Here is a 25,332-nt window from a genome sequence, read left to right as displayed (position 1 = left end):
CATCACGTAATCGAGGGCCCTGCAGGGTTCACTAAGTTTAAGACTTAGAAGATGATTTTAATACCTAATGGTATCATTAAATCGATGCAGCCTGGATAAGTGGCAGAAAATGGATTTATGGACCAATTAAAAATGATTAATTCATTAAAGTTTTTTTTTTTCTAAAATGGCTGGCTGCTGTGGCCCACAGTAGTGGCAGTATTTGTTAGGGCTTATTTATACTCCGGAGGCAGTGTTGTAGACAGCAGTGATCTGTAAGACCATCAGATACATCTCAACTTGTGAATGAAGAATTCTTTTCACTAAGTTCCTGATTTGTTCCGTTCTGCCATTTTAAAAATGTGTCCTACGCTTGTGTCTCTTTTAAAATATGCTAAACTTGCTCCAAGATTTCAGGAGGTACTGTACCGTTTCATCCGTATTCATAAGCTTTCAGCGAACGTAGACAAATACGGACAAAATGAACACACAGCACAGACAGAAGGATCCGTCTGTGTCCGTATCCAAAGTTGAGCATAAATGAGATTTTACAGATGGTTCTGACTGCTCTCCACTAAAAGAGTTTTAGTCATATTTTCTTTCATTGTTTCCTTAATGAACATCTGGAGAAGAATTAGATGGTTGATGGTCAACGGTTAACTTGGAACTTACAGTCACTGATTTTTTCCAATGACAAAACAACAGATCGCAGACTCAAACTGACAACACATCCACATGACTTGATAAAAGGTACATTACTGTGGCTTACACTTCTCTCAATGTCTGTGTGCTGCCTGCATGTTTTTAGGATTTGTTTCGTTGCTTTTGCAAATTGACTATTAGTATATCGCTTACTTTGTTTTTATGGCATGCCTCCACGGTGAATGGAGAATCCAAAAAGGCAAACACTACTCATGAATGGAAGTAAATGGGGTCATTATCTAACCCCGTCACAAAACATCTGTTACAGTTTTACTGTAACAGATGTTTTGTTACAGTAGAACTATAACAAACCATCAGTTTACAAACTCTCATGCAGCTCGTGCAGTATAATTCAAGTCTCATTTATCCAGTCGTATGCTCAGAACTTCCGAAACACATGGATTTTCACTAAAATAGTATGATTCAAAACATACCAGTACAAACAGTCTGATGCAGAGTTAAGTATCCCACCTGAGCATTGAACACGCGCCTGCTCAGGCATGCTCAGGGCGCACTTGCTGTGTGCAGGACTGTTAAGTTTTAGCAAAAAATCATGTTTTAGGAAGTACTTAGCATTTGGATTTTACTGCACGAGTTGTGCGAGAATGGAACACATTTCATCAGAGGTTACTTTATTTTGGTCTCATTTTTGGTGTGAAATATTTTTATATCAATAAATTAACCCTGTCACAAAGAGCAGATACCATGTTGAGAGATCCATCCTCAATAACCATTTTACTTTTTACATTTTTGAGACATGACAGATACTTCAGCTAACAACACATCCTCTTTATAACGGAAAATATTTCCTTTCAAAATGTATTTGCTCTGGCAAACCACTTGCATATGAACATATTTTCCAGGTCACAGAGTTCAGGGCTTCCTGGACGATGCATCAACCAGTTTCACCTGACTATCACCTGTCACTGCTGTCTGCACTCCTGCAACAAGCTAAAGATGATGGCCGACAACCTCCTGACCTCCCTCTAAATATATATATGTGTGTGTGTTTGTGTGTATGTGTGCGTCTTTAAAATATTGACCCGACCTCTCTGACCCCGCTCAACCTTCCCGATGACTCACACTGTTTAGGGGCTTTCAATCTTTCACCATCGACCCGCTGGAGTCCATGGAGGGTCCCGAGTTGCCAAGGACGAAGTCCTCACCCGTGCACTCCCCTTCCCCTGACACTGACAGACACTTCAGGGCGTACAGCGCTCACTTCCTCACCCCTCCTCCACATCCTCGCTCAGTCAATACCTCACAAATACACAAACCGCACAGATGAAACAACACATTTCCTGCTGATGGCAACATCAGCAAAGAAACAACACAGAGTTTATGAATGAACAGGCTTCTTGATATGAGGCAGGGCCCCTGTGTTTTTTTAAGAGGCCCTGCGGAGGTGAGCTGTTTGCTGACATGCAGAGGGTCCACTGATTCCTGTAATACGCCCACAGTCTGAAGTTATATCACTTTCAGCTTCATTATTCAGCATCCTGCTTTCTGCTGATGGACTACTTAATCTCACGTGTGTCTCCAGACTGTGAGTGAACATTTACATGAATGTATTAAGTAAGCCTCTTAATCTAGCTAGCCTAATTTCCAAAGTAAAAACAAAACTATAAAACATCTCTGAAGGTCAGTACCACATATCTTGGTTTTAAAGGAGCTCAGGGGTAACGGTGCTAACCATGGGAAAGTGGATGGTGGGCGGCATGCTTCCGGGTCATGCCATCCTGATAATAAGAGAAATTGCTGTATAAGCGCAGTGCAAAGTAGCAACGATGAGCTAGCCCGTGGGATACACACATGCACTACCACAACAAAGCATACAAAGACATAGTGTGACGCCATTACTATCTTTACATAGCAAAAAGCTGTTTGCTGGTATATTAAAGCTCTGAATGTTGTACACAGAACCCTTAAATAAAAGCAGGCGAGATGTTTAAATAGCACCATGGACAGGAGCTATTGTCTCAGCAGTGTTGCATCAACAAACAAAGAGCATCCTGAACTGCACACCACAAAAGGCTTTCTGCAATCTTCCCTAATCATTTTAAATTACTTGTTTTGCTGCTAAATGCGCAGCACTTCTTCAAGTTTCTGCCTCTGAGCATCTCCACAGATCACTAAGTGTTTACGAAGGAGAACACAAAAAAAGTCAGTAAAGTCAATGCTTAAAAAAAACAGTGAGAGACGAGGCGATGGGATGATCTCTACTGGAGCAGAGAAGTGTTGTGTGGAGAGTTTTTTTTTTAAAGACAGCAAATTGACACATCTCCTGACAGTGAAGTGTTGTAGACGGAGAGTCGCTTCAGTTTGTCGCCTGTAAGCAAAGCAACAGTTTCTGTTCACACGAGATGGTGATGGTTAGTCATTCCCCCGTCTGATGCATGTGACCCCCACACAGCTGTGCTCTGATTGGCCGCTGTGCTGCAGTGATGATGGCAAACGTCCCACGCAGCAGAGAAACAGCAAGTGTCAGTGTTGATAAATACAGCCCACGGCCTGACCTTAAGGAAACCGCACAGCTAACCTCTGCCTTCTCACCCATCTGCCCACCTGCCCTCAACATCTGGTGGGTACAGCAGCAAAGGACGCTCCTCAAGGTCCCCTGACTAGACTCACAAACTGAAACTTTAAAGGAACAGTTCACTTTAAATGTCAACTTCAGCATAATGTTTGTAATCGCTGAAGAAAATACAGCAGGGTTAACGTCCCAGACGCCGTGAGCAGAATTAAGATGCTGACATTAAATTAATTATGAGCTATTGTGTCGCTGCAGCAAACAGCTCCCATTAATGCTAATAGCAGAGCAGCCTTATAAATGTATATAAGGAAAATCAGAGTCAGCAGCTCTCCTGACGGCCTTATGAATCAATGCATGATGCGAGCGCAGCCTGACTGGACACTGACTGGAAAAAAGGATGACGAGCAGAGAGGGGGATTCACAGAGGAGGTTTTTTGAAGCAGCTAGGAATGTCTGAATGTACCTCCGGGCTTGTCACTCACAGGACAGGAGGGGAAACACCAGATCTAAACTGACATCCACACATGCAGCCATTTTCTCCATCAAACCTCAAACCTAGCTGTCCTGCACTCTACCAGGTACGCGGGTTATCTGACAGTATTGTTGCCCTTTCCTCCTCATAGACTGAGTTCTTCTTTTTTCCCCCTCAAACTCACTCTGACAGCATGCCTTCAGTTACGGCCCTCGACTTTAAACCCGTTCAGACGTGGAAACATAACACTGCTGGCTTCATCAAGCTGGTGAGGTGCAGGCTCTCTGTCACTCAGACATACTCGGTGTGTCCTTTACGTTTATGAAAAGTTTTACGCTTGGTTGAGGTGAAAAAGATGGTGTATTGATAAAAGCAAAAGTGCAATGTAAACAGATTGAGCACGTACATCATGACGTACATGAAGCTTGTGTTTAAAGGTTCACCAAAGAGAACTAGAATCACCTCATGGTTGTATTCCTCTGGGAAGCAGTCAAGCTGCAGTTAGAGTTTACTTGAATGCTTCACACACATCTTCAACCCGGCAGCATTGACGATCCATACAATCAGCACAATTTTAAGGTGGACATCCAAAAGAGTATCTGATCAAATGTCTCCCCTACTGTTTCTGAATTATGGCGTTGAGTATGGCCAGAAAAGTGTTTTTGCAGAACATTATTATGTCACAGTAAAGTTGACCTTTTGGATATAAATATCACTTCATTTCATCCTATTAGGCAATTGTGTGAAATTTTGTCATAATTAGCAAATGAATCCTTGAGCTATGGCCAAAAACATGATTTATAAGGTCACAGTGACCTTGACCTTTGACCAGCAAATTCTAATCAGTTCATTGTTGAGTCCAAGTGGGCGTTTGTGTCAAATCTGAGAAAACTCATTTAAGGTCTTCTTGAGATATCGCGTTCACGAGAATGAAACAGAGCCAAGGTGACACTGACCTTGACCTTTGACCACCAAATTTTACTCAGTCGTTGTTAAGTCCAATTGAACGTTTGTGCCAAATTTGAAAAAAAAAAAAAATCCTTTTCGGTATTCTTGAGCGCTTTTAATAGAATGGCATGGACAGATGGACAGACAACCCGAAAACATCAGATCTGTGGAGCCTTGACGAGAAAGTAACCTTCCTTAAATGAATACATGACACAAACAGAAATGTTATAAAAAAAAAAACAATCACCAGAAAAAAAAATTCACATTGTATAATTCTGTGAACCAGGATACGTCACATTTGCACGTAATAATGCAGCAGAAACTTAAAACTTTGTATTTCTCAACAACTCTGTGGTGAAGCTGTGTTTCGGTTTCGCAAAACAATTTGGTTTGCTGTGTCGGTAAAAGAACACCCAGGTTCGGTGCCACAAACAGCTGTGGAAACACAGTGACCTGCTCATTCAACCAGGTCATTACTACTGTTGTACAAAGCTCCCAGAGCCATAGGTGACTTTTTCAAATGTCTTGTTTTAATCAGCCACAACCCAAATATATTCATCTCACAATAATATATGACCAACAAAGACAGCAAATCATATTACATCTGAGGAGCTGATACCAAAGAATGTTAGACAATTTTTTACTGTATTTGCTTGAAAAATGACTAAAACAATTAAATGATTACCAAAAAAGAGGGCAAAAATTGTTTTCAAAGACTAATCGGATGAAAGAAAAATCTCCTCAACCGACCTAAAAGTAGCTTTCTTGAAGGGGACCGTTTATGCTTTCCCTTATTTCTGTCATATATCTAATGTAACAATATCAGATGTTCATCTTAAACAGGGCCAAAGTTCCAAATGATAAAGAAAACTTGTATAAAAATATTCCCTGTGAGCAAAAACCTCAGGCTTCAGACACTGCTGAATACTCAGTTTCCAATGTGTTTTTCTACTTTTGAGATAAACTAATACCAACATGTGATAGATTTCTTTATATGGTCATCTGTTCAGGGCACGTTACTGCAGTGTTAGTGTTAATATTACCTCGCCTACACTGCTACATGTAGCTACATTCTGACGTCGGGGAAACGTTATCTTGGTTGTTGATGTTGATCATTTCTCCCCGATTTTTAACAGTAGAAAGTGACACTGTTCTCTGTTACTGTCATTGCCTGGCTCCAATGACAGTGCAGAGATGCTGGACCCAATAAACACTGACCAATCAGAGCAGACGGGGCTTTTTCGGGAGGAAGGCTTAAAGAGACAGGCACTATAATGGAGCCTTTTCAGACAGAGTGAATAAAAGTGTTTCAGCACAGACAGTATGAGGAACACAGATGGGTCTTTTTACCATTTAAGTATGTAAACATGTTCTAGTAGAAACCCAAAATATAAGTGGGCGGCTGTGGCTCAGAGGGAGACCGGGTCATCCACTAATCAGAAGATCAGGGCTTTGATTCCCGGCTCCTCCAGTCTGCATGTCAAAGTATCCTTGAGCAAGATACTGAAGCCCAAACTGCTCCCAATGGCTGTTCCATCAGTCTGTGAATGTAAGGTAGCCTCAGCCACCAGTGTGTGTGTGTGTGTGTGTGTTTGGGTGAATGTGGAGTATAAAAAGTGCTTTGAGCAATCGGATGCTAGAAAGGTGTTGGTCCATTTACCAAGTATGAACCTGAAAATGAGCACAATGGGTCCCGTTTAAACTGATTTTTTCTTCATGCATGAGATAATGATGAATATGACGCATTCAGTGATCTTGGAGGATGGTACATATTTCTGTTTGTGCATGTTTCACCTTGTGCTGCTGTGATCTTTACTTAAATCTGACAGCATTCAAAGTCAGTACTACTGTATGAAAGTGATGCAGAAATCTGACCAGGTTGGACCTCTTAAAATTTCTGCTGTGACTGTTCAGTACGAGTGCTGCATGTAATAATCCCAACTTTAACTGCTCTTTACTATCTGCTGTGTATCTGTATCAAATCTACTTTTACCAGTTTTCTGAGCTCTCTTTCCCCCCAGAATTCTTCCGTGCCCTCCCTCGTCTCTCTACCCCTCCCTGCACATTCGTAGGAGGTTCCAGCAGTAGGACACAAGGAACAGCACCTGCAGACCGAGACTCATGCTGCTCTGTTTCCCTGGCAACCCCTACATCAGGCTTTGCGTGTGCAAACCATTAAGCAATGCCAGCTCTGCATACACACACTCACACACACACACACATCCAGCTGCACACACACACACTCAGAAAAGCGCCCCCACACAACATCCCTTTTAAGGGTTTCCGGCTTGCAGGTTTTTGTTTTTTTTTTCCAAAATGAGTTTTTCCAAAGCTTTTTTTATTTTATTTTTTTTAACTCCTGCAGCTTAACTGGCGTCACATTTTCCCCACAATCATAAAAACAGACCCCCTGAGTATCAGCAGCCCCCGTCGAACAGAGGCAGGTTTTGTTGGGGCATTTCTCTGCAGATGACATACATCCTCAGTGCGTACAGGAGCTCTCTCCGCCCCCTCAATGTGTCATGAGCACATCTCCAAATAATGTGACATCCAGCCTCGGCTTAGCTCCTGCGTCGCCAACCGCCGGGAGAATTTCTTCCACTATTTTGGGTCTCTGTGCTGACGTGAGCAGAGGCAAATCCTGCCGCGCCCCCACCCTGTTTTTATTTTCTCCCCTCATCATTCCCACTCACCTCTCTGAGTTGCCAACATCAATGCTGCTCAACAAAGTTTCCAGGAAGTGGCTCCACAGGCCACAAAAGCTCACCTGTGGAGGGGAAAGGTACTAACAAGTACGAGGAGGTCACCGTTCGTTAGCTCCAATTTGCCTGAGTCCTTCACTAATGCTTCAGTTTGAAAAGTTTAAGTGCAATAATTCGACGGATTGGGCTGCAGTCCTTGTTACTGACACACACAAGAGAGTAAACAGTCGGGTCATCTGTCTTCAGGGGGTCGTACGTAAATGGCTGAGTGGGTGGCGACGCACACACACACACACACACACACACACCTGCCTCAGCTGTGGACGTCTGAGCAGCGGCAGGAAAACAGGCTTTGGCAGGCTGTTAATGAATGATGCCTTGATCATTTGTAGAACATTTCAGAAAATGTATCTGCCTCCACAGAGCGACGCTCGCAGCACAACATGAGAAGGTGCACGACTTAACAAACACACATGCACAAGACCTTTCCTGCACATGCAGGCAGGCGGTGTTAGCTGTGGTATTAGTCATCAACGTCTGATAAACAGGCAGAGTTTGACAGACATTCAAACTGAGAGTCTGCACACAGCAAATGGTTTTAGGGGAGGTGGGAGGAAGAAACGCTGAAGTGGGAGAGAAGTAAACTATTTTTTTTGTCTTGTGACCGTAAACTAAAGATGTCTTTAAAATTATTTAAAATGTTGTTTTTTCCAACCAAAACTCTAAAATGCAAACAATTAATCACAAAAATAATCAGCAGAATAATCAATAATTTAAGTAATTGTTAGTTGCAGGTTTAAATAACATACATTTTAGCATGTTTGGCTCTTCAGCATCATGTGGTCACTGCACAGGAGCTAAAATGTAAAAAGTCACATACTGTATGGGAACAAGCAGATTTAGACTTTTTATTTGATTGAAAATGGTTTATATTGTGATCATGATTCAGTTACAGTCATGACCTTTGCAGTGCAGTAATTAAAGAGCCTGTTAGGACGAACAGACTCTTCAATATTAGATCTTTGGTTTAACATTTTAAAGACACACACAGATGTTATAATGGGAGAGAAATGTCAGGTCACAGAAGACGAAAAGAAAACTATTATTACTCTAATATAGCTTGATGATTATTGCTAAAAAATGGATTAATTAATGCCAGATCATATTTTTTTGTCTTCATGAATGAGTTGATATATTGTTTTCTGATTGGACCTCAGACCCCTTTATCTGTTTTATAGCTTATTTATTTTTAGTTTATTTATTTTTTGGTTATTTTCCAATTGAGTTTTCTGCTCAGTCTGTTAATTGTACTGTTTTTACTGTAATTTATTATTTACTTAATGCTGTAATGGTCAGACATTGTTGACCAAAGATGAACTCTTCAAAAAAAGGAAAAGAAACTTGTTAGCGTCATCAAAACGTCTAAAAAACAGGAAAAATTCAAAATGTTTCAAAATAAAATGTCTGGCAGTGCTACCCTATTTAAAAAATAACATACACATTCCTAATAAGGCTGCAACTAACAATTGTTTTTATCATCAGTTAATCTAGTTAATCATTTTCTCAATTAATCTATTAATCGTTCTGTCTCAACAACACAAAGAAACCAGTAACATCACAATTTACTACAGCTCCAAGATGTTATGAAGAAGGACTCAGATCTTCACCTAAGTACAAGTAGAAATACTGTGTTCTAAAGGTTTTACTGGAAAGGTGACTTAAATATATCAGAAAAAATAGTTGCTGATTGATTTTAATTAATATTCCACCAATCAGATGAATTATTTGACAAATTGATGCACCTCTGATTCCTATAAATTAATCAGAAAACAAGGCACCTAATTTAGTGATTAAAATTTAGGCCATGAAAATAAAAAGTTAATATTTCTGAAATGCTTTCCTCTTAATTAATGATATTTTCTGAATTCCCAGAGAGCACAATGTAAACACATGACTCGCAGTTTCAACCATCCTCCCAAATTAGCCGACTCACAAATTGGTTTCCTCTAAACCAGATGTTACCAGGTGTTCCCGAGGATCCTCTCTCCACCACCGCAGTGTTCTCGTTACCCAGAGGGCTGATTTGTCACGGAGAGAGACCGCCCTCCACTTAGCAAAACGCCCAAGGTGATGAGAAACACTGCCATTTGTGAGATACACCTCACAATTAAGTGTTCACACAAAATAAAAAAGGCCACAAGTTCCTGATGATCACGTTTTCCATCATCAGAAATGTATTTTGCTGAATGTCTGAGCCATTAAAACCAGCACACAGTGAAAAAGATCAAGTAAATGCTTTTACTCCTCCATTAATAGGAAGGAATAGACATTAACCCACATTTCAGGATGGCAAAGTGAGCTTTTTTTTTAAAACCATATTCAATTTCATTCACACAGAATATGGCCATAAAAATTCCTCCCTCCCCGTCCCAGCACTGCCTCTCTGTCAAAGTGAAAGCTTCTCTGAGGTTACCACTAATTCAAACAGACATCCCTGAACTAGTTTCAGCCCGTCTGTTGTAGTTACTGTTGCTAAAACCCCAGTTTATTTCTGCCTCTGGGAGAGAAGTTCCCTTTGTGTGAATCTCGCTGCGTTCAAACACACACTGTAATTTGAAGGGACCGTACGGAAACACTGGTTTGGCTGCCTGAGCATGACACAACATGTAAAAATCCATTCGCTCGGGGCGAGTTGTTAACTCTTTCTTTGCACCTCTGAAGCATTTACATGAGAGAAATATCTAAACAGCATAGTAGAGTCATGCTCATTACCATACTGCACACTGAAATTTACTCTAACTTTTTAAAGCAGTTATCCTCTTTTCTAAAGAGGATAAAATCATTTTTGGACAAACTAAACAGCATTGGTTGACAGACTTTTGAAGGCCGGTGTTGCTAAGAGACGCAGAAGCTAGCAAGCTAGGCTACCTAGCTTACAGCCTGAAAGTGGAAGCTAGTTAGCTAGAGGTGGAAGAAATTTGGCCTTTACACGGAAAATGTATTATAGTGTAGAAATACTCTGTTACGAATAAAGGCCCTGCACTTAAAAGTTTAACTTAAGAAAAGTACACAAGTACTACAAAATACACCTAAGTATAAACTTAAAAGGACCAAACATAAAAGTAGGCTACTCATTATGCAGAATAACTTAACTTGTTATAAAATAAATGTAGTAGAGTAAAAAGTACAGTATTTTCCTCTGAACTGTAGAAGAGTTAAGTAGCAGAATATGGAAATACTCAAGTACCTCAAGATTGTGTTTAAGTACAGTACTTGAATAAATGCAGTGAAGTTAGTTACCACTGCTGTAGTTAGCCTAGCATGCTAATGTTGACAATGATTTCAGCTTTGTTTACATTCTATCAGAAGTCACAGTAACAAGTTCTGTGACCACAGCTCTCTGTACATTATCCCAGAAATCCAATTATGTTAAAGAATAATGTACAAAGTAATGTACAAAGTAACATACACAATAACATACAAAGTGACGTATAAAGTAACAGAGTAGCATACACAGCAATGTACAAGTCAGGTAAAAGGTCACGTACAAAGTAGCATACCAGTATACAACGTAGTGTACAACTTAGCACACTAGGTGGACCAGAAAGTAGCATACAAAGTAGCATACAAAGTAGCGTACAAAATATCGACAGAGCAGTGTACAACGTAGCACAAAAGGAAGACCAAAAAGTTGCATACGGAGTAGCGTACAAAGTACTGTACAATGTAGTGTACAACGTAGCACATGAGGTAGACCAAAAAATTGCATACAAAGTAATATACAAAGTAGTGTACAAAGTAGTGTACAGATCACTGTACAGCTTAGCACAAAGGTAGCCCACAAAGTTGCATACAAAGTAGCATACTGAGCAGTGTACAACATAGCACACGAGAGGGGACCAAAAAGTTGCGTACAAAGTAACATACAAAGTAGCATACAAAGTAGCATACAAAGTAGCATACAGAGTAGCGTACAGAGCAGTGTACAACTTAGCACACGAGGTAGCCCACAAGTTGCATACAAAGTGACAAAGTAACGTAGGGTAGTGTTGAGGATACAGATGGTACGAGCAGCAGCTAAAAACATCAGCTGATTTGTGTCTGATAAGAATAAAGTAATATCACAAATAACTTTCAGTGCCAACAAATATTACATTGATCAAAACTAATTAAATAATCAGAACACAAAGTTTAGGGGACGCTGTGTCTGCAGAAAAATAAATTACTCTTAAATCTCTTTTTTAATAAATGCAAGACTCATAACAAACACCATAAATATTCATCACTGTCTTAGCAAAACACACACAGCCAATGGGTGCTGAAGCAGTGGTGTGGTATGCAGGAGACCCTGACTGTGGTCTGACAGGGAGATTAAAAGGGACTGAGAGGGAACTTCACAGCAGGTTAAAGACAAAGCACAAGGCCAGGGCAAAGAGCTGACAGAGGCATCGCAAACCTCTCCGACCTTCATTTTTAGAGACTTCTGAGGGTTAAATGAGGCTCACACTGTAAAAGCAACAAACAAACAGCTCTGTGTCCAGCGTCGGGCCAGCTCTGGGTTACCATATAACTCTGATTAGAGCCATTTATCCTGACCCTGGATATTTAACCACAGTCAGCGCTGAGGTCAGAAGCACAGTTAATCATTAACAGGAAAGTGTTGTCAGTTTGTTGCAAATCACCGAGGCGGTGAAAAACAACATGGAAATCTGAACTGTCTTCATCCTTTCACATTTTGGCTCATGAAGGCAATTTTTGTAACAGCTTAAAGCATAATAAATCCACCAAACATTATTCAGCCATCAGACCTAATGTATTAAAACACACTAACTTTATTCCTGTGTATAAATACCCTTGTCAGCACGGTGAAGGATGTTGAGATGGATGAGAAACTCCATCTCCATCTCCCTGTATGGGCTTTACAGGGTAAACATTTTCCACCTTGTTAAATGTACCCCCCTTTCACTGCAGTTGTTCACCATTTATCACGCAGCATGTTCTCCACTAAAGACCTGTTGGGTTCTGGTGCAAGGAGACTTTTTATAAGACATGAGGAATGCAAGAGTCAGTTCTATAAACACTGGTGTTGCTAACAAGTCTGGGCATTTTCAGGGGCACTTTGAAAACCCTACGCCACACAGACAGATGACAAATACCACCCAGCCACTGAATGCCCCGTCTGGATGAAGATGCCAGCGGTGGAAGAAGTACTCAGAGTATTCTTTTACTTATGTAAAAGTACTAATACTTCACTAAAAGTCTTGCAAAACGTTACTTAAGTAAAAATATTATAAGCAAAATGTATAAAAAGACTTATATTACTGCAGTATTAATGTATATGTTGCATTTTACTGCTGCAGATGTTTATGGTTGTGCTAATATTAACTCCTTTATATACTGTTGGGTAGTTTAATCTGCAGCAATGCATCATATTCTAAAAGATCATCATGTGTTTCTAGCCCGGCTGTCCTGTGAGAACCACATATCTCTTAAAAGTCATCTTTCATTTCTAAAAAAACAGCCCTGTTCTCAGCTTTATGACAATACAGCTGATCCATGAGGGTTTTCCTCAGCACATAAAGGAACACTTCATCCATCAGTTTACCACAAACCATCGACACATTTGAAGATACATGGTTTTCACTGGACAGGAAGGGCACATGATCTGTAAAATAACTAAAGCTAAAATGACAATATTTCCATCTGAAATGAAGCAAAGTAAAAGTATTCAGTTGCATAAAATGGAAATCCTCAAGTTAAGTATGTCGAATTTTCACTTGAGTTAAACGTACTTAGTTACTTTCCACCATCTGAAGACGCTAACGGCAGGAGGGGGAAGAAAAAATGACGTTAGATACTAGATGTATAAAGACAGTGAGTAAAAGCAGCAGAAAGGTTTATAAACTTTACCTAGTTCTAAATGTTTTAACTTTGGGTCACATTTTTCCAGTTGCAACTAACTAACTGTGTCTCTCATCCTACAGCACGCTACACAACAGCGACTTTATTCGAATTCAGAGCACTTAAGTTGTAAAAAACACTTGTAGAGAATCAATTATTTTATGCATTTATCTTGAGATCTTGGAGTCTTGAGAGTTACCTTCACACTATCACCTTCAGAATTACTGGCTGCTCAATTATGGCAAAAAACATTATCTTGATATTATTTCGGTCAGCACTGAGATCATGATATTCAACACATTTACTCAATGACTTTGGAAACATCAAGCATTTATTGAACTTTCAAAAAAAAGGGGATTTTCTGGAAGAAACTGGAGAAGAAACTGGAGAAAAAACATTTAAAACTAAAAAAATAAATAAATTTTTTTTGTAATAGATAAACACGGCGAGGAGAAGGAGAGACACTGTGTTGCTGGCAGAGGAGCTGTGGACTGTGATTACTCTGAGCAACATGCATGGGAATGAATTACAATGAAACATATTTGAATATATTTTTCTCTTTTTCCCCAATGGTCTGAATAAGTTGCAAAATTTGTTGTCAGTAGCTATTGAGAAAAAAAGCCTAAGGGGGTTGGATAAATTGCTAAATATAGCAAGAGACTCGCCAAGTTTGCAACACCGAGCACATCAGTGTAAAGGAAAGAGGTGCGCTGGATTTATAACATAAGACAAAATGAGAGGATCATTGCAAAACAGCATGCCGCACAATAATTGTTTAATCGCAGTTATCTTGTTTTCATAATCATTGGAAGCCAAAGTCATGATTGAAAATTAAAGTTGATTAATTGCCCTGTCCTGTTCACAATGCTTGCTTTGTCCAACCAACAGCACAGACCTCAAATTCAATGAAAGGAAAAGAGGCAAATCTTCACAGTTAGGAAGCTGGAACCATGAAATGAAAAATGACTTAAATGATTGTAAGAATAGTTGTCAATTAATTTTCAACGGACTGATCATTTCATCTCTACTTTTTAATGTTGGATTGTTTAAATTATAACAAAATATGATATTATCTTTGTAAAAACCTAATTTTGAAAAGTAAATCATGCTGCCAGATAATTCGAGTGTATAAAAATTCAATATTTCCCTCTGAAATGTGAAGTGAAGTAGAAGTACAAAGTAGCATGAAACAAAATACTCAAGCACAAGTAAGAAAAATGTGCACTACAGAAAATACAGCACAGATTTACTCACTGAGAAGTAGTAGTTGGAACGACACAGTTTAGCTTGAATAAACTAACCTTTGTTTTTTACTGCACACATTTAAAAACCCTAATATTTCATTACAGTTTGCCTGGCAGCAGTGTATTATTATTATCACTGTGTATTTCTGCTGCTGTCCACAGAGAGTACGTGAGTGTGTCTGAAGGGGAAACTGCTGTGTGTCCCTGCTTGGAGACCAGCTGTTTGAGAAAAGTAAACAAAGACTTGGAGGAGGGGGAGCCGGAGTTTCGAACTTCCTGCATTGTTGCCCACAAACTGCGTCAGAGGACACAAGAAAAACAGGAGCCAGGGCTCAAAGTTAATGGGTTATTTTTCCACTTACCCAGTCAGGCAGGTGGCTCAGAAATCTACTTGCCCCAGTGTTCATGTTGACTTGCCCCTATACAAATTGTTTCATTTATTAAATATTATCAAATAACAACAAAAACTGAAGCTAATTTTTGCATGAAAGTGCGGTGCTAGTTTTACCAGCCATAGATGCATTTCACCCGCCATGGGCAACCATGCAATCCTCAGTGGCCACATTTCCTCCTTACAGCCATACGTAACCTGCACTGACATGTATCTAAACTGTAGATCTGCTTTGTGTTCGTAGCCTTAAACATAAGCAGAGTTGTTACCAGGCGGTAACAGCTACGTCACCACTCTACCCAGCTCCCCCTGTGTTTCCTCCTTATGCAGATGATGCAGAGAAACGTCTCCATCTGGATGGTCATCCACAGAACAGGATGGTGTGACATTCTCAGAACAGAAAAGAAGAAGCTGGCCTGTTTACGGTCTCTGTCACAATCGATGGTATATTTAAACACACCGGGTTTGTGCACTGAGTTCTGGTCAAACACGAGTGTTGACTCTCTGTTGACCAATCAGCAGTCTGCAGTGTTTCTAGTTCCACCTTTTAGCTTCAGTTTAGTTATACTGGTCCTATCCACAACATGCGACAATGGAAATGTAAAATTAAAAGTTCTCATGTGTAACAAACTGACCTGAACAGCTTGGTGGAAATGAGACTTTACTGCTGAGCCCTGAGGAGCACGTAAACTATACACTGACGAGCCTCGGGCAGGTTACAAATCAGAGAATTAGCTGTATAAATGCCGTAAAAGCTTCATAAACATTTGCGAAATTGAGATTTGAGTGAGTGAAATCTGTCACCATTTATGCATTTCACCCTGTTCACCTTTATTTTGTTAAGCTGTGAATTTTTTATGAATGAATCTCACAAATGTCCCTGGAGGGTGAATGATTCATTGAGTGCCTGTGAGCAGGTTTTTTTTCTTGTCTTACATCTCAGAAGAGGATCAGAAAATTACTGAGCACACTGTTTAGTCTCTATTTGTCCACAGCTGATACAACAGGGATACTTGTGCAAAATGCCAGAAGACCCAGGGCCAGTTATTAAATAAACATCATAATTAATATATAAATAACTAGCCCAGGCCTCTGTAAGGGGGTCCTAAAGCTCTGTGTTGATGCTTTTTATGCACACTGACACAGTATTTACACTAAAAGTAAAAGAAAAAAAAATCCCAGTATGAAAATTTAACGTCAATGTGAATTAGAAAATGGTCGATGGGGCGGCAGAAGCTCAGTCCATAGGGACTTGGGTTGGGAACCGGAGGGTTGCCTGTTCAAATCCCCATCTGGACCAAAATATGGAGTGTGGACTGATAGCTGGAGAGGTGCCAGTTCACCTCCTGGGCACTGCCGAGTTGCCCCTGAGCAAGGCACCGAACCCTCCAACCGCTCAGTGCCAACATAAACTGATCATTATAAGCTTCTTAAAGTACAGGTTTATAGCAGCTCTGTTGTGTTGGATAGTTTTACTTTACAACAACTGACAAAAGTATTTATTTCTGCATTCAATAAAGTTCGCACTGGCTTTTCTTTTTTGCAACAACAGTTTAAAATGATATAAAACCGCATTAAGACATGATATAAAACATTAACTCTAAACACAAGTGAAGCTATTATCTTATCATGGCTCATATAAAATATAACTGACAGCTTTACTGACAGTGAGGTTGCACTCGTACCCTCATACACCAGCAGAAATGCCGTGCTGCCTTAAATTCACCTGACAGATACAGCAGTGCAGCCGGGTCGAGACGGTGTTAATAAAACAATTCACTCTGTGTCTCCCGACAGGACAAAGTGTGTCAAGACAGACTCCAAACAACCGAGAGGGAAAATGTTAATGTGGTTTCTTTTATACCAGAGTGAGACTGCTGCCAAGCCTCCGAGGCAGAAAGGACCCAAGAAGAGCCGAGGCTTCCCATCATGCAGCCAAAACTCTGAATACTCAAGTAAATACCACGTTTGCATCTGTGCTGCTGAGATTCATTTCTGCCGTGTTATAAAGCAGAGAAAATACTGTGTTAAAGGCTCATTTAGCTCCAAGCACTGAGGTTTTTTTTTACAGCTCGTCGTTTGGAATTAGGAATCATTATGTGATGGCTTCAGGGCAGCAGAGTTTAGGCATGTGATAGCATGCCATGCAATTATCATTTCCTGTCTGATGAAGGAAAAGCCTTGAGTGCAGGCCCGGGAGGAGAGGTGACGAACTGGGTCGGAAGGCAAAACAAGAAGCCAAACAAATGTCTCAACAAGTTATCAGATGATGAGGAAGTGAACTTGGTACTCCCCACAACATGTTGAGTAATTTCCCCAGAACTGGAGACGGCAAGTCACATCGAGTTCAAGTCAACACCGCTAAGAGACACCATACTACATTTCAATAAGTCACTGCTGCTGTTTCAACTGCCTTTAAATTTAATGATTTACCCAATGTATAACACTGTAGCATCTTAAATTTGGATAAAGATCCTAATAAGACAACAGGCAGAGAAATGCACCGGCATTTTTTATAACAATTAAAGCTGGGGCAGGGCCTGAAGTGTAGCCACACAGGGACACAAAATTATCACAAAGAGATGCAAGATGCAGAACAACCACACAGAGGCACAAATCACAAGCAATGATAGAGGGACGTAAAAAGACCACAAATAGACACAAAAAAAACTATAAAACAAGACAAAACAAGAACAAAGAGACACAAACAACTCAAGAAACAAAACTACAAACAAATGCTAAACAACTACAAAGACAAACAAAACAAATACAAAGAGATGCAAAACTACCAAAAAGAGACACAAAACAATAAAATGAGGGCAAAACAACTACGAAGAGACACAAACAACCCCAGACATAAAACAACCACAGATATGCAAAATGACGAGACACAAAACAACCACAAAACGACACAAAAAAAAAAGACAAACAAAACCAAAAAGCCAACCACAAAACACAAAACAACCAGATATGCAAAATGACAACGAGACACAAAACAACCANCAAAAAGACAAACAAAACAACCACAAAGATAGATGAAAACAACGTACAAATGGAGACAAAATAACCACAGAGATGCAAAATAACCAAAGGGACAAAAACTATGAAACAGGCAAAACAAAAACAAACAACTCCGGATACAAAACAATCTCAGAGATGCAAGATGATTACAAAGAGACACAAAACAACTCTGGTTAGAAACAAAACAACTACAGAGATGCAAAAACCCCGAAGAGCCAAAAAACGACCACAAAGACACCAAATGACGACAAACAGAACCACTACAGATAGTTAATTTATATATGTCTTGCTCATGGTGGGGGGGGCTTCTACATGTGTCTGCCCAGAGGCCTGTTGTCTCTTAATGTGTCCATGGCTGTAGACTTGGGTTAACATACAGCAGCCATTTACTGATTTTATTGAATATAAGCATAGTTCAAATTATTCATTTGACATGCAATTACCACACTGAATACAAAAATGCACCTCTTAATAATGTATAGTTCATTATCTGTGAGAATCAGGGCTTTACATTTGAGTCTTAACACATTTTTACTGATTTTACAAATGATGAATTACCGCTCAAGAGTCTGTAAACCCGCCCAAATCTTAAGGATCCTCCATTCCAATCAAATCACTGTCAATTATACTCTTTCCACGTCCAGATCTTTTATCCTCATGCCGAAGCACTGCAGCAGCTGCAGCTCTATTGTCTGCACCACGAGGAACGAGGGAACAGTCACCATTAAAAATAGAATCAAGTTTCATTTGGCCGCCGTTTCTATCGTCCTCTGTTGGGGCGATGTAATGTGCTGTTCTCAAACTTAATTATTTATGTTGTTTGGCCAAGTAATGTGAATGAAAAGAAAAGCACAGGAAGTGTTTATATGATAAATAAACAGAGGGACTCTGGCTCGCTGCTCACAGACATGAGGAAATCTGCTGTGTGGATCTGCTGCTGGGGAATGGCAGTGATGCACATTTTCACACCCAGCATGTAACGCTGCAAAATCGTAGATCTGTGAACTGCAAACGTCTGTTGACACGTAAATCTGTCAATTCTCAACATAACACGAAATCCCTCAAGCCAATTGGTGTTCTGTGCTCACAGGGGAAGATGCTGTAACTTCAGCCTGCCCTGTTGGCCCTGGTGTCTCAGTATGGACTTATACTGCATTTTGTTGCATTTTTGTTTGGATCCAAGTGTGTTCTGCCGTCTCATCTCAAACAGTGTCCATGCTCTCACTCGTTCTTCACACCATATACTGTTTAAATAAATACTGCTTCATTTAACACATTGTTCTCATCAGATATGACACAATATGATCACCGCTGAGGGAGATCGAACACAAACAATGCAGCCACGCACACTGCAAATAAATGTCAGAATCACCCGTTTATATCAATCACCTCAAGAGAAAAGCAGATAAGACAAAAGAAAACGTGCACCAGATCATATTGTTTATGATAATACCACATACGATGTCATGCGATTCAACACTATCATATTACGATCTGACAATTTTATCATGTATTGATTTATTTGTGACATTACATACAAGCAAAGCAATGTGTGGCTGCAGTGCTGTCAGATTTGACCCACACAGAGCAGCCGGATCAGAGCCATGAACAAATGCAACTGCCAGAAACTTGCCAGTATTTTGCTTCACATTGGAAAGGGATTTTTATGTTTATCAAACAAACATATGTATTACATTATAATCACTTTTTTAAGAAGTCCTCGCTATATTAAACATCCCCATCCAAACAACATTCTTACTCTTAATAATACTTTCTGTCCAATATGATTTTTCCACAAAAAAAAAAAAAGTTAAATAACTCCCTCTCCCTCAGTGAAAAAAAGTTGACCTGCTGGACACAAAACGTGTCCTGCTTCACTGTGGAGGGTTGAATATTGAACCAAAATTTGCTTCCAAACTACAGTAGCTGTGGTGTCACATTATCCTCTAACACAAACCTAACCGAACATGTTAACCTGAAATTTCAGATAAAGAAGCTACCTTCCTCCAGTAGATCGATGTGAGAACAGCCTTTAGTATCAAACTGCATGTACGTTGTTCTGCAGAGTGAGGGTAAAACATCAAAATGAAGCAACAATAGGAATAGCAAGTTTTCAAGTGGAGAGAAAGTATCTCCTCCAAGTTCCTGGATAATGTCAACTTAAAGAAAGATCTAGCTCTTCTTCAATGAAAAGCAGCCGTATTGAGAGGGGATGGCCCAATCTGGCAATGCTGGTTGACCCAACACATACACGGTAAAATGTCAGGTCTACAACAAGCCGCAGTAACATGTAGGCAGAGTAAGGATGCGCTACAACATCTCAGTCTCAAGCAGAAGCAACTGATGACTGAGAAAAATAGCTCTGTTGTCAGCTTCAGCTGATACACTGTACGATTTGAATCTGTTTCTGACCCAAGTTTTGAGTAACACGACACATTTTAGGGTCAGACCAAAATTCAGCTTCATCTGCGTCATTTACCGTTAGTACACAGAAGGGAGTTCGGACGTTCAGATGATTTTCTGACATGTCAGAAGTTTCATTTGGCCATCATCAGGCTCTCACAGTGGAAGCAGAGCCACGGGTTGTTTCCCCAAGATCGGTGCCTTTTTTCTCACTGCGGCTGCTCCAAGTGGGAAACAGAGCGTCTGCAAGTGCCACGGTGACACGATGCATCCTCCACCCATCCATCCATTTTCAACCGCTTATCTTGGGCCGGACACAGGGATGGCAGGCAAAGGAAGGTATTCCAGACGTCTCTCTCCCCAGCAATATTTGCCAGCTCCTCCTGGGGGATCCTGGGGCATTTCCAGGCCAGATGAGATATATAATCCCTTCAGCGTGTTCTGGGTCTGCCCCGGGGCCTCCTACCAGTTGGACATGCCCAGAAAACAGGAGGTGTCTAGGAGGCATCCTGATCAGACACCTGAACCACCTCAACTGACCCCCGAAGGTGCAGCAAGCTCCTTCCATATGTCTGACCTCCTCACCCTATCTGAGGCTGAGCCCAGCCACCCTCTGGAGGGAACTCATTGCTGCCGCCTATATTCACAATTTCTTTCTTTCGGTTACTACCCACAGCTCATTGCCATAGGTGAGGGTAGGAGCTTAGGTGGACCAGTAAATCAAGTGCTTTGCCTTCCAGTTCAGCTCCCTTTTCTCTATCACAGTCCAGTGCAATGCCTGCATTACTGCTGATGGCGCATCAAACTTCCTGTCCACCTCATGCTCCATTTCAGTTAAACGTAGAGGCCAGGTTGGTCGAGCTGTGGCAACAGCTCACACGCCTGTTTGATCCTTCCTCCTCCACATATCACGACCGATGAACGAGAGCAACGTTGGCAATAATGCATCATTGTGAACCGGACTGGTGAAACATTCCACACCTCTGCTTGCAAACAAAGTTCAACCTGCCTCTGAGCTTTTAAACAAATCTTTATTTACAATTGTCAATAGCCAGAACAGTCTGCAGGGGCCGTTTGTGTGAACACTTAAGTCATGGCTTGACAGTCGGAGTGTACAGTGTGAAGACATAAATCGTGAGCTTCAGCTTTGTATCACAGACGATTTACTCGTACAGTAGGAGCTTTAGTGACGTTGCATTTTGGATCTTTAACTTCGGGGCCTTTTTTCTTGTTCGGTGAAAAAAATTGAATCACCAAATTCAGAGATAAATGGTTTTCCCTGGACAGTAATTAAACTTGGACCAACTTTCAAATCAGGCAGCTGTGGCTCAGGAGACAGAGCAGGAGGTTCGATCCAGCCTGCATGCTCAAGTATTCTTGGGCAAAATACTGAACCCCAAATGTGTACGAATGTATTGAATTGTAGCTTCAGCCATCAGTGTATGAATGGGTGAATGGGACATATAGTGTAAAAGTGCTTTGAGTGGTCAGAAGACTAGAAAGGGTCTGTACAAATGCAAGTCCATTTACCATCCATGACTTTACTAATTATGATGCGAGGTCTAAAAACACAAACAAACTACACCGGCAGGGACAAGCATCACTGCACCACTGGCAAGTTGTTTCAACAAAAGTCAATGAAGTATTTCACAGCATTTTATCATTTTGCCATGAACAGATCCTGCAATATCATGGCATCATTTGAGGCAATATCACCCACAGCTGTGACAGAGACAGACAACCACCTGCTCTTACCAAAACTCTGTCGACTGTATCTTCTACAAGTCTTTCTGTACTCGTATGTCAGGACACATAACAAGGAAATATCAAACTATTTCAAGCTAAACATGTCAGAGTAATGATAGGAGTTGATGCCATTACTTTGTGGTCAGAAGTGATGACTGATCAGTTCCTCTTTGCATCCAACAGGAAACGCAGCAAACAGCAGTGTGATCTCACCTTTTAAATTTTTCGGGTTGTTCTGCTTGGTGCGCGGCATCTTTCCGCCCTCAGTTCACAGGCGCATCTTGGGGAAAATCTAACGTTGGACCTTGAGAAGAGTTGACTCCGGAGCCACAGTCTGGGTACATCTACAGAAACACAAGCATATACTGAGTCAGGATCAGCTGAATGTGAACGCACAGATCAATAAAGCCACTATGTTGGCCCTGCAGTGTGTAGAGTCCTCTGCTCTCACTCGGCAGCTGTCTGGGAGTCCAGGACAGAGTCGCTGATTGAGTTAATTCCTCAAACAGGTGCCCCAAACAAGGCTGGACTTTTCATTTCAGGGCCTCTCCTCTCTGAGCTGCTGTGTAATAATGTGCAGTGCGGCTCGGGCTACTGTCTGCTGTCAGTGGGAGGAGGTGTGAATAATATGTTCCCCCCATATCAATACAACCTCTGCAGCAGCTGCTATCTGCCACTCTGATCTCAAACAAAAGCCTACAGAGGTGGAGGATCGGCTGTTGTTTATGAGGAAACGTCTGATTGACGTGTCAGAGGCTGATACGGGGTGCCCGCTCTTCACTTTGACGAATGTCAGCGCAGATGACGAATGATGCAAACAATAAGGTCCTGTGTGTGCCGGTGATGAACGCTCAGGGCAGCTGGGCGGCCACACAGAGGTTACTATCAGAGAAACCTCCCTGTTGAAGTTAGATCACTGCAGAAAGTCACAACATCAAAAGACTGAACCCACCTTTCACAGGGGAGTTGTTTCCACTCTGATGCCCTTTAAACAAAACCAAAGATCAGAAGCTTCAGACAGGTTTCATGCAAATTCTGTGAGGTGGGTGTTGAAGTTAAATGTTAAGATGTCAAACACCGAGCTGCAAAAGCCTTTCCCTGATGTGCACAAGCAACCACAGAGGAAACATCTGCATAGACAGAAAAATCACAACATCCTGACTAAATACCTCCTTTAAATCATATTTTCTAAGCTTTCTTGCCCTTGCATCATCTCCAGCACGTCCCTACAACACCTCTACCTCCTGCTGGAGCAATACATTGCAGAGAGCAGCAGTGCTTCAGGAATCTGCCTTTGTTTCCCCCCTCACCAATATTACATAACACTTACTACAACTGGATGATGATTTTGCTCCATACAGTTGGTACATGTGGCGCTACAGCAATGACATCATCTCAAGGTGGATTTCGGTAAAGGGTCGCATGTGTGCACGGTGGCTGCAGCAGCAGCAGCAGCAGCAGGTCGCATCAAAACACATCCAGGTCGGGTAGATGTCACACGATAGGAACATGCACAGCGTCTCACCTGTGATGCACAATCTGGTGTCAGTTCAGGATCGATGGCGCGCGCGATGAGGCGGAGGAAAGAGACGTGCACATTTTCTCTGGCGTGTCTGTCAGTCCGTCTGCCAGCCTGTATGCTTGTCTTTGTGTGTGTGCGTGTGCGCGCGCACAGATATTTGAGGAAACACCCTGATACTGACACAAGAAAAAAAACATACCGGTGATTCAAGCTGAAGCTGTAACACTGTGTCCTAACGCAGGCAGGCTGGAATGCACTTGCAGGTGACTAATGATGATTTCCGTTCACACCTGAGGATCGACCGGAGGCATTATGTAAAAGGCGGCGGCGGGGATGCACGCATAGTCACGTATTGACGGTGTCTGAGCGTGTGTGATACAATTAATAAAATTAAATATGAGGAAAATATAAATAAAGAGTGATGCTGCACAGATTTTTTTTTTGCAGGGAGAGATGAGCGGGTTCATCGGGTGCAAAGCTGACAAGCACAACAGGAAGAGGGGAATAATTGGGATTTAACTGCATGCAATGAAGTCAGCAAAAACATTGCGTGGGAATAGCGTATTTTGTGCCTGTTGCAACACGTGAACGCCCTGTAAGTGAGGGAGGAGCCAGGGAAAACCCCTCACTGTCTCTGCAACAGCCTCTCGAATGGGATACTTCCCCCCCTTATCCAACAAAACCCCGCTGCGGCCAACAAAACCTCCAGCCGCCGCACACAGGCACATTTATCCCAACAATAGCCATGACAGTGAACACATCAACACACGCCAGGTGACAGTAACAGTGTGTGGCTTACCTACAGTGCAAAAAAGAGCAACAAAGAGCGCTGCGTAGGGAAGCACCGGGGAGCTCAAGTTGCCTCCTCGGAGCAAGGTTTGCTGCAGGAGTCCGAAACAACACTGCGCCAAAAAAAACAGCACCTGCCTCCACCTGAACAAACTAACAGAGCCTGTAAAGTTCACGGCAGGCTAAAACCGGACGAGACACACAGCCGACAGAAGCATGTCCGACTCTCTCCGGCTGCAGCTACCGACAGCGACCTATATTACAGTGACAGAAACCCGCTCGGGCAGCGGCTCCCGCCCCGCAAACACACAGAAAAACAAATCAAGCGCACTCAAAGTGGATTTATTAATACTCACAGGTGTAGGGTTGTAACACACCTTTTAGTGTAAGGAGAAGGAGGGGGGTACAGCTCTGTATTTTCTCCCTTCACCTTCTCTCTCACTTTCTATTGCAGGAAACAGACAGGCCCACTGACGTCAACGGGGGTCCCGTCTCCGCCTCCCAGCTACAGGGTGTCCTCTCCGGGCAGCGGGGGGTTACAGACGGCCGCTCCAACACCGCAAAAGCCGACCACACCGAGGACAAAATTTCACCCGTGTGTTTGCTCCGTATTCTTCAAGCTTCCCCTCCTCCTCCTCATCCTCCTCCCGCGGTAGGATCGTATTAATTGTTTCTAGCCGCTTCTGGAGGACCCGAAGCACGCTTCGTTTGTCGTAAACCCCCCTCGCGGACCCACACCCACCCTCTCCTCTGCACATACTTTAGGACTGACGGTTTTCCCGGAGGTTCCTTGTTGTCAGGTCACGTTGTGCCCCTCCGCCACTACCGACCGGGCTTTCCCATGCACAAACCCGCAGCAGGCTCATAATACTGGGTCTCTGTGCACCAGGACCGGAGCCCAGAGGGATAAATAAAAACACATGGATGAACTGTGGCCTCCATTAGTACCAAATAACCACTCACATAACTGTAGTGCAAC

The 25,332-nt window shown here is 41.8% G+C and overlaps 1 protein-coding gene across 4 annotated transcripts in view; it reads right to left on the bottom strand.

The window, feature by feature from the left end:
* The window catches only part of hivep1 (HIVEP zinc finger 1), a 70,711-nt gene extending 45,736 nt beyond the window's left edge, over window positions 1-24,975 (bottom strand). Inside the window, exons 1-3 of one of the 4 annotated variants that reach the window (XM_050034111.1) lie at window positions 24,710-24,975; window positions 22,995-23,027; window positions 22,256-22,386 (exon numbers count right to left, since the gene is read on the bottom strand). In XM_050034111.1, the coding sequence (XP_049890068.1) occupies window positions 22,256-22,295 (40 nt within the window). In that variant the 5' untranslated portion in view covers window positions 22,296-22,386; window positions 22,995-23,027; window positions 24,710-24,975. Of the gene's footprint in view, window positions 1-22,255; window positions 22,387-22,994; window positions 23,028-24,363; window positions 24,675-24,709 lie in introns of those variants that run through there. The other 3 variants (XM_050034109.1, XM_050034112.1, XM_050034110.1) reach the window with 3 other exon arrangements.
* Between the last annotated feature and the right edge of the window lie 357 nt (window positions 24,976-25,332).

The sequence above is a fragment of the Epinephelus moara genome, chromosome 22 (assembly GCF_006386435.1).
Source record: "Epinephelus moara isolate mb chromosome 22, YSFRI_EMoa_1.0, whole genome shotgun sequence".
In the NCBI taxonomy this organism is placed as follows: domain Eukaryota; kingdom Metazoa; phylum Chordata; class Actinopteri; order Perciformes; family Serranidae; genus Epinephelus; species Epinephelus moara.
The sequence above is the reverse complement of the archived record's forward strand: the minus strand, read 5'-3'. Positions and strand labels throughout refer to the sequence as shown.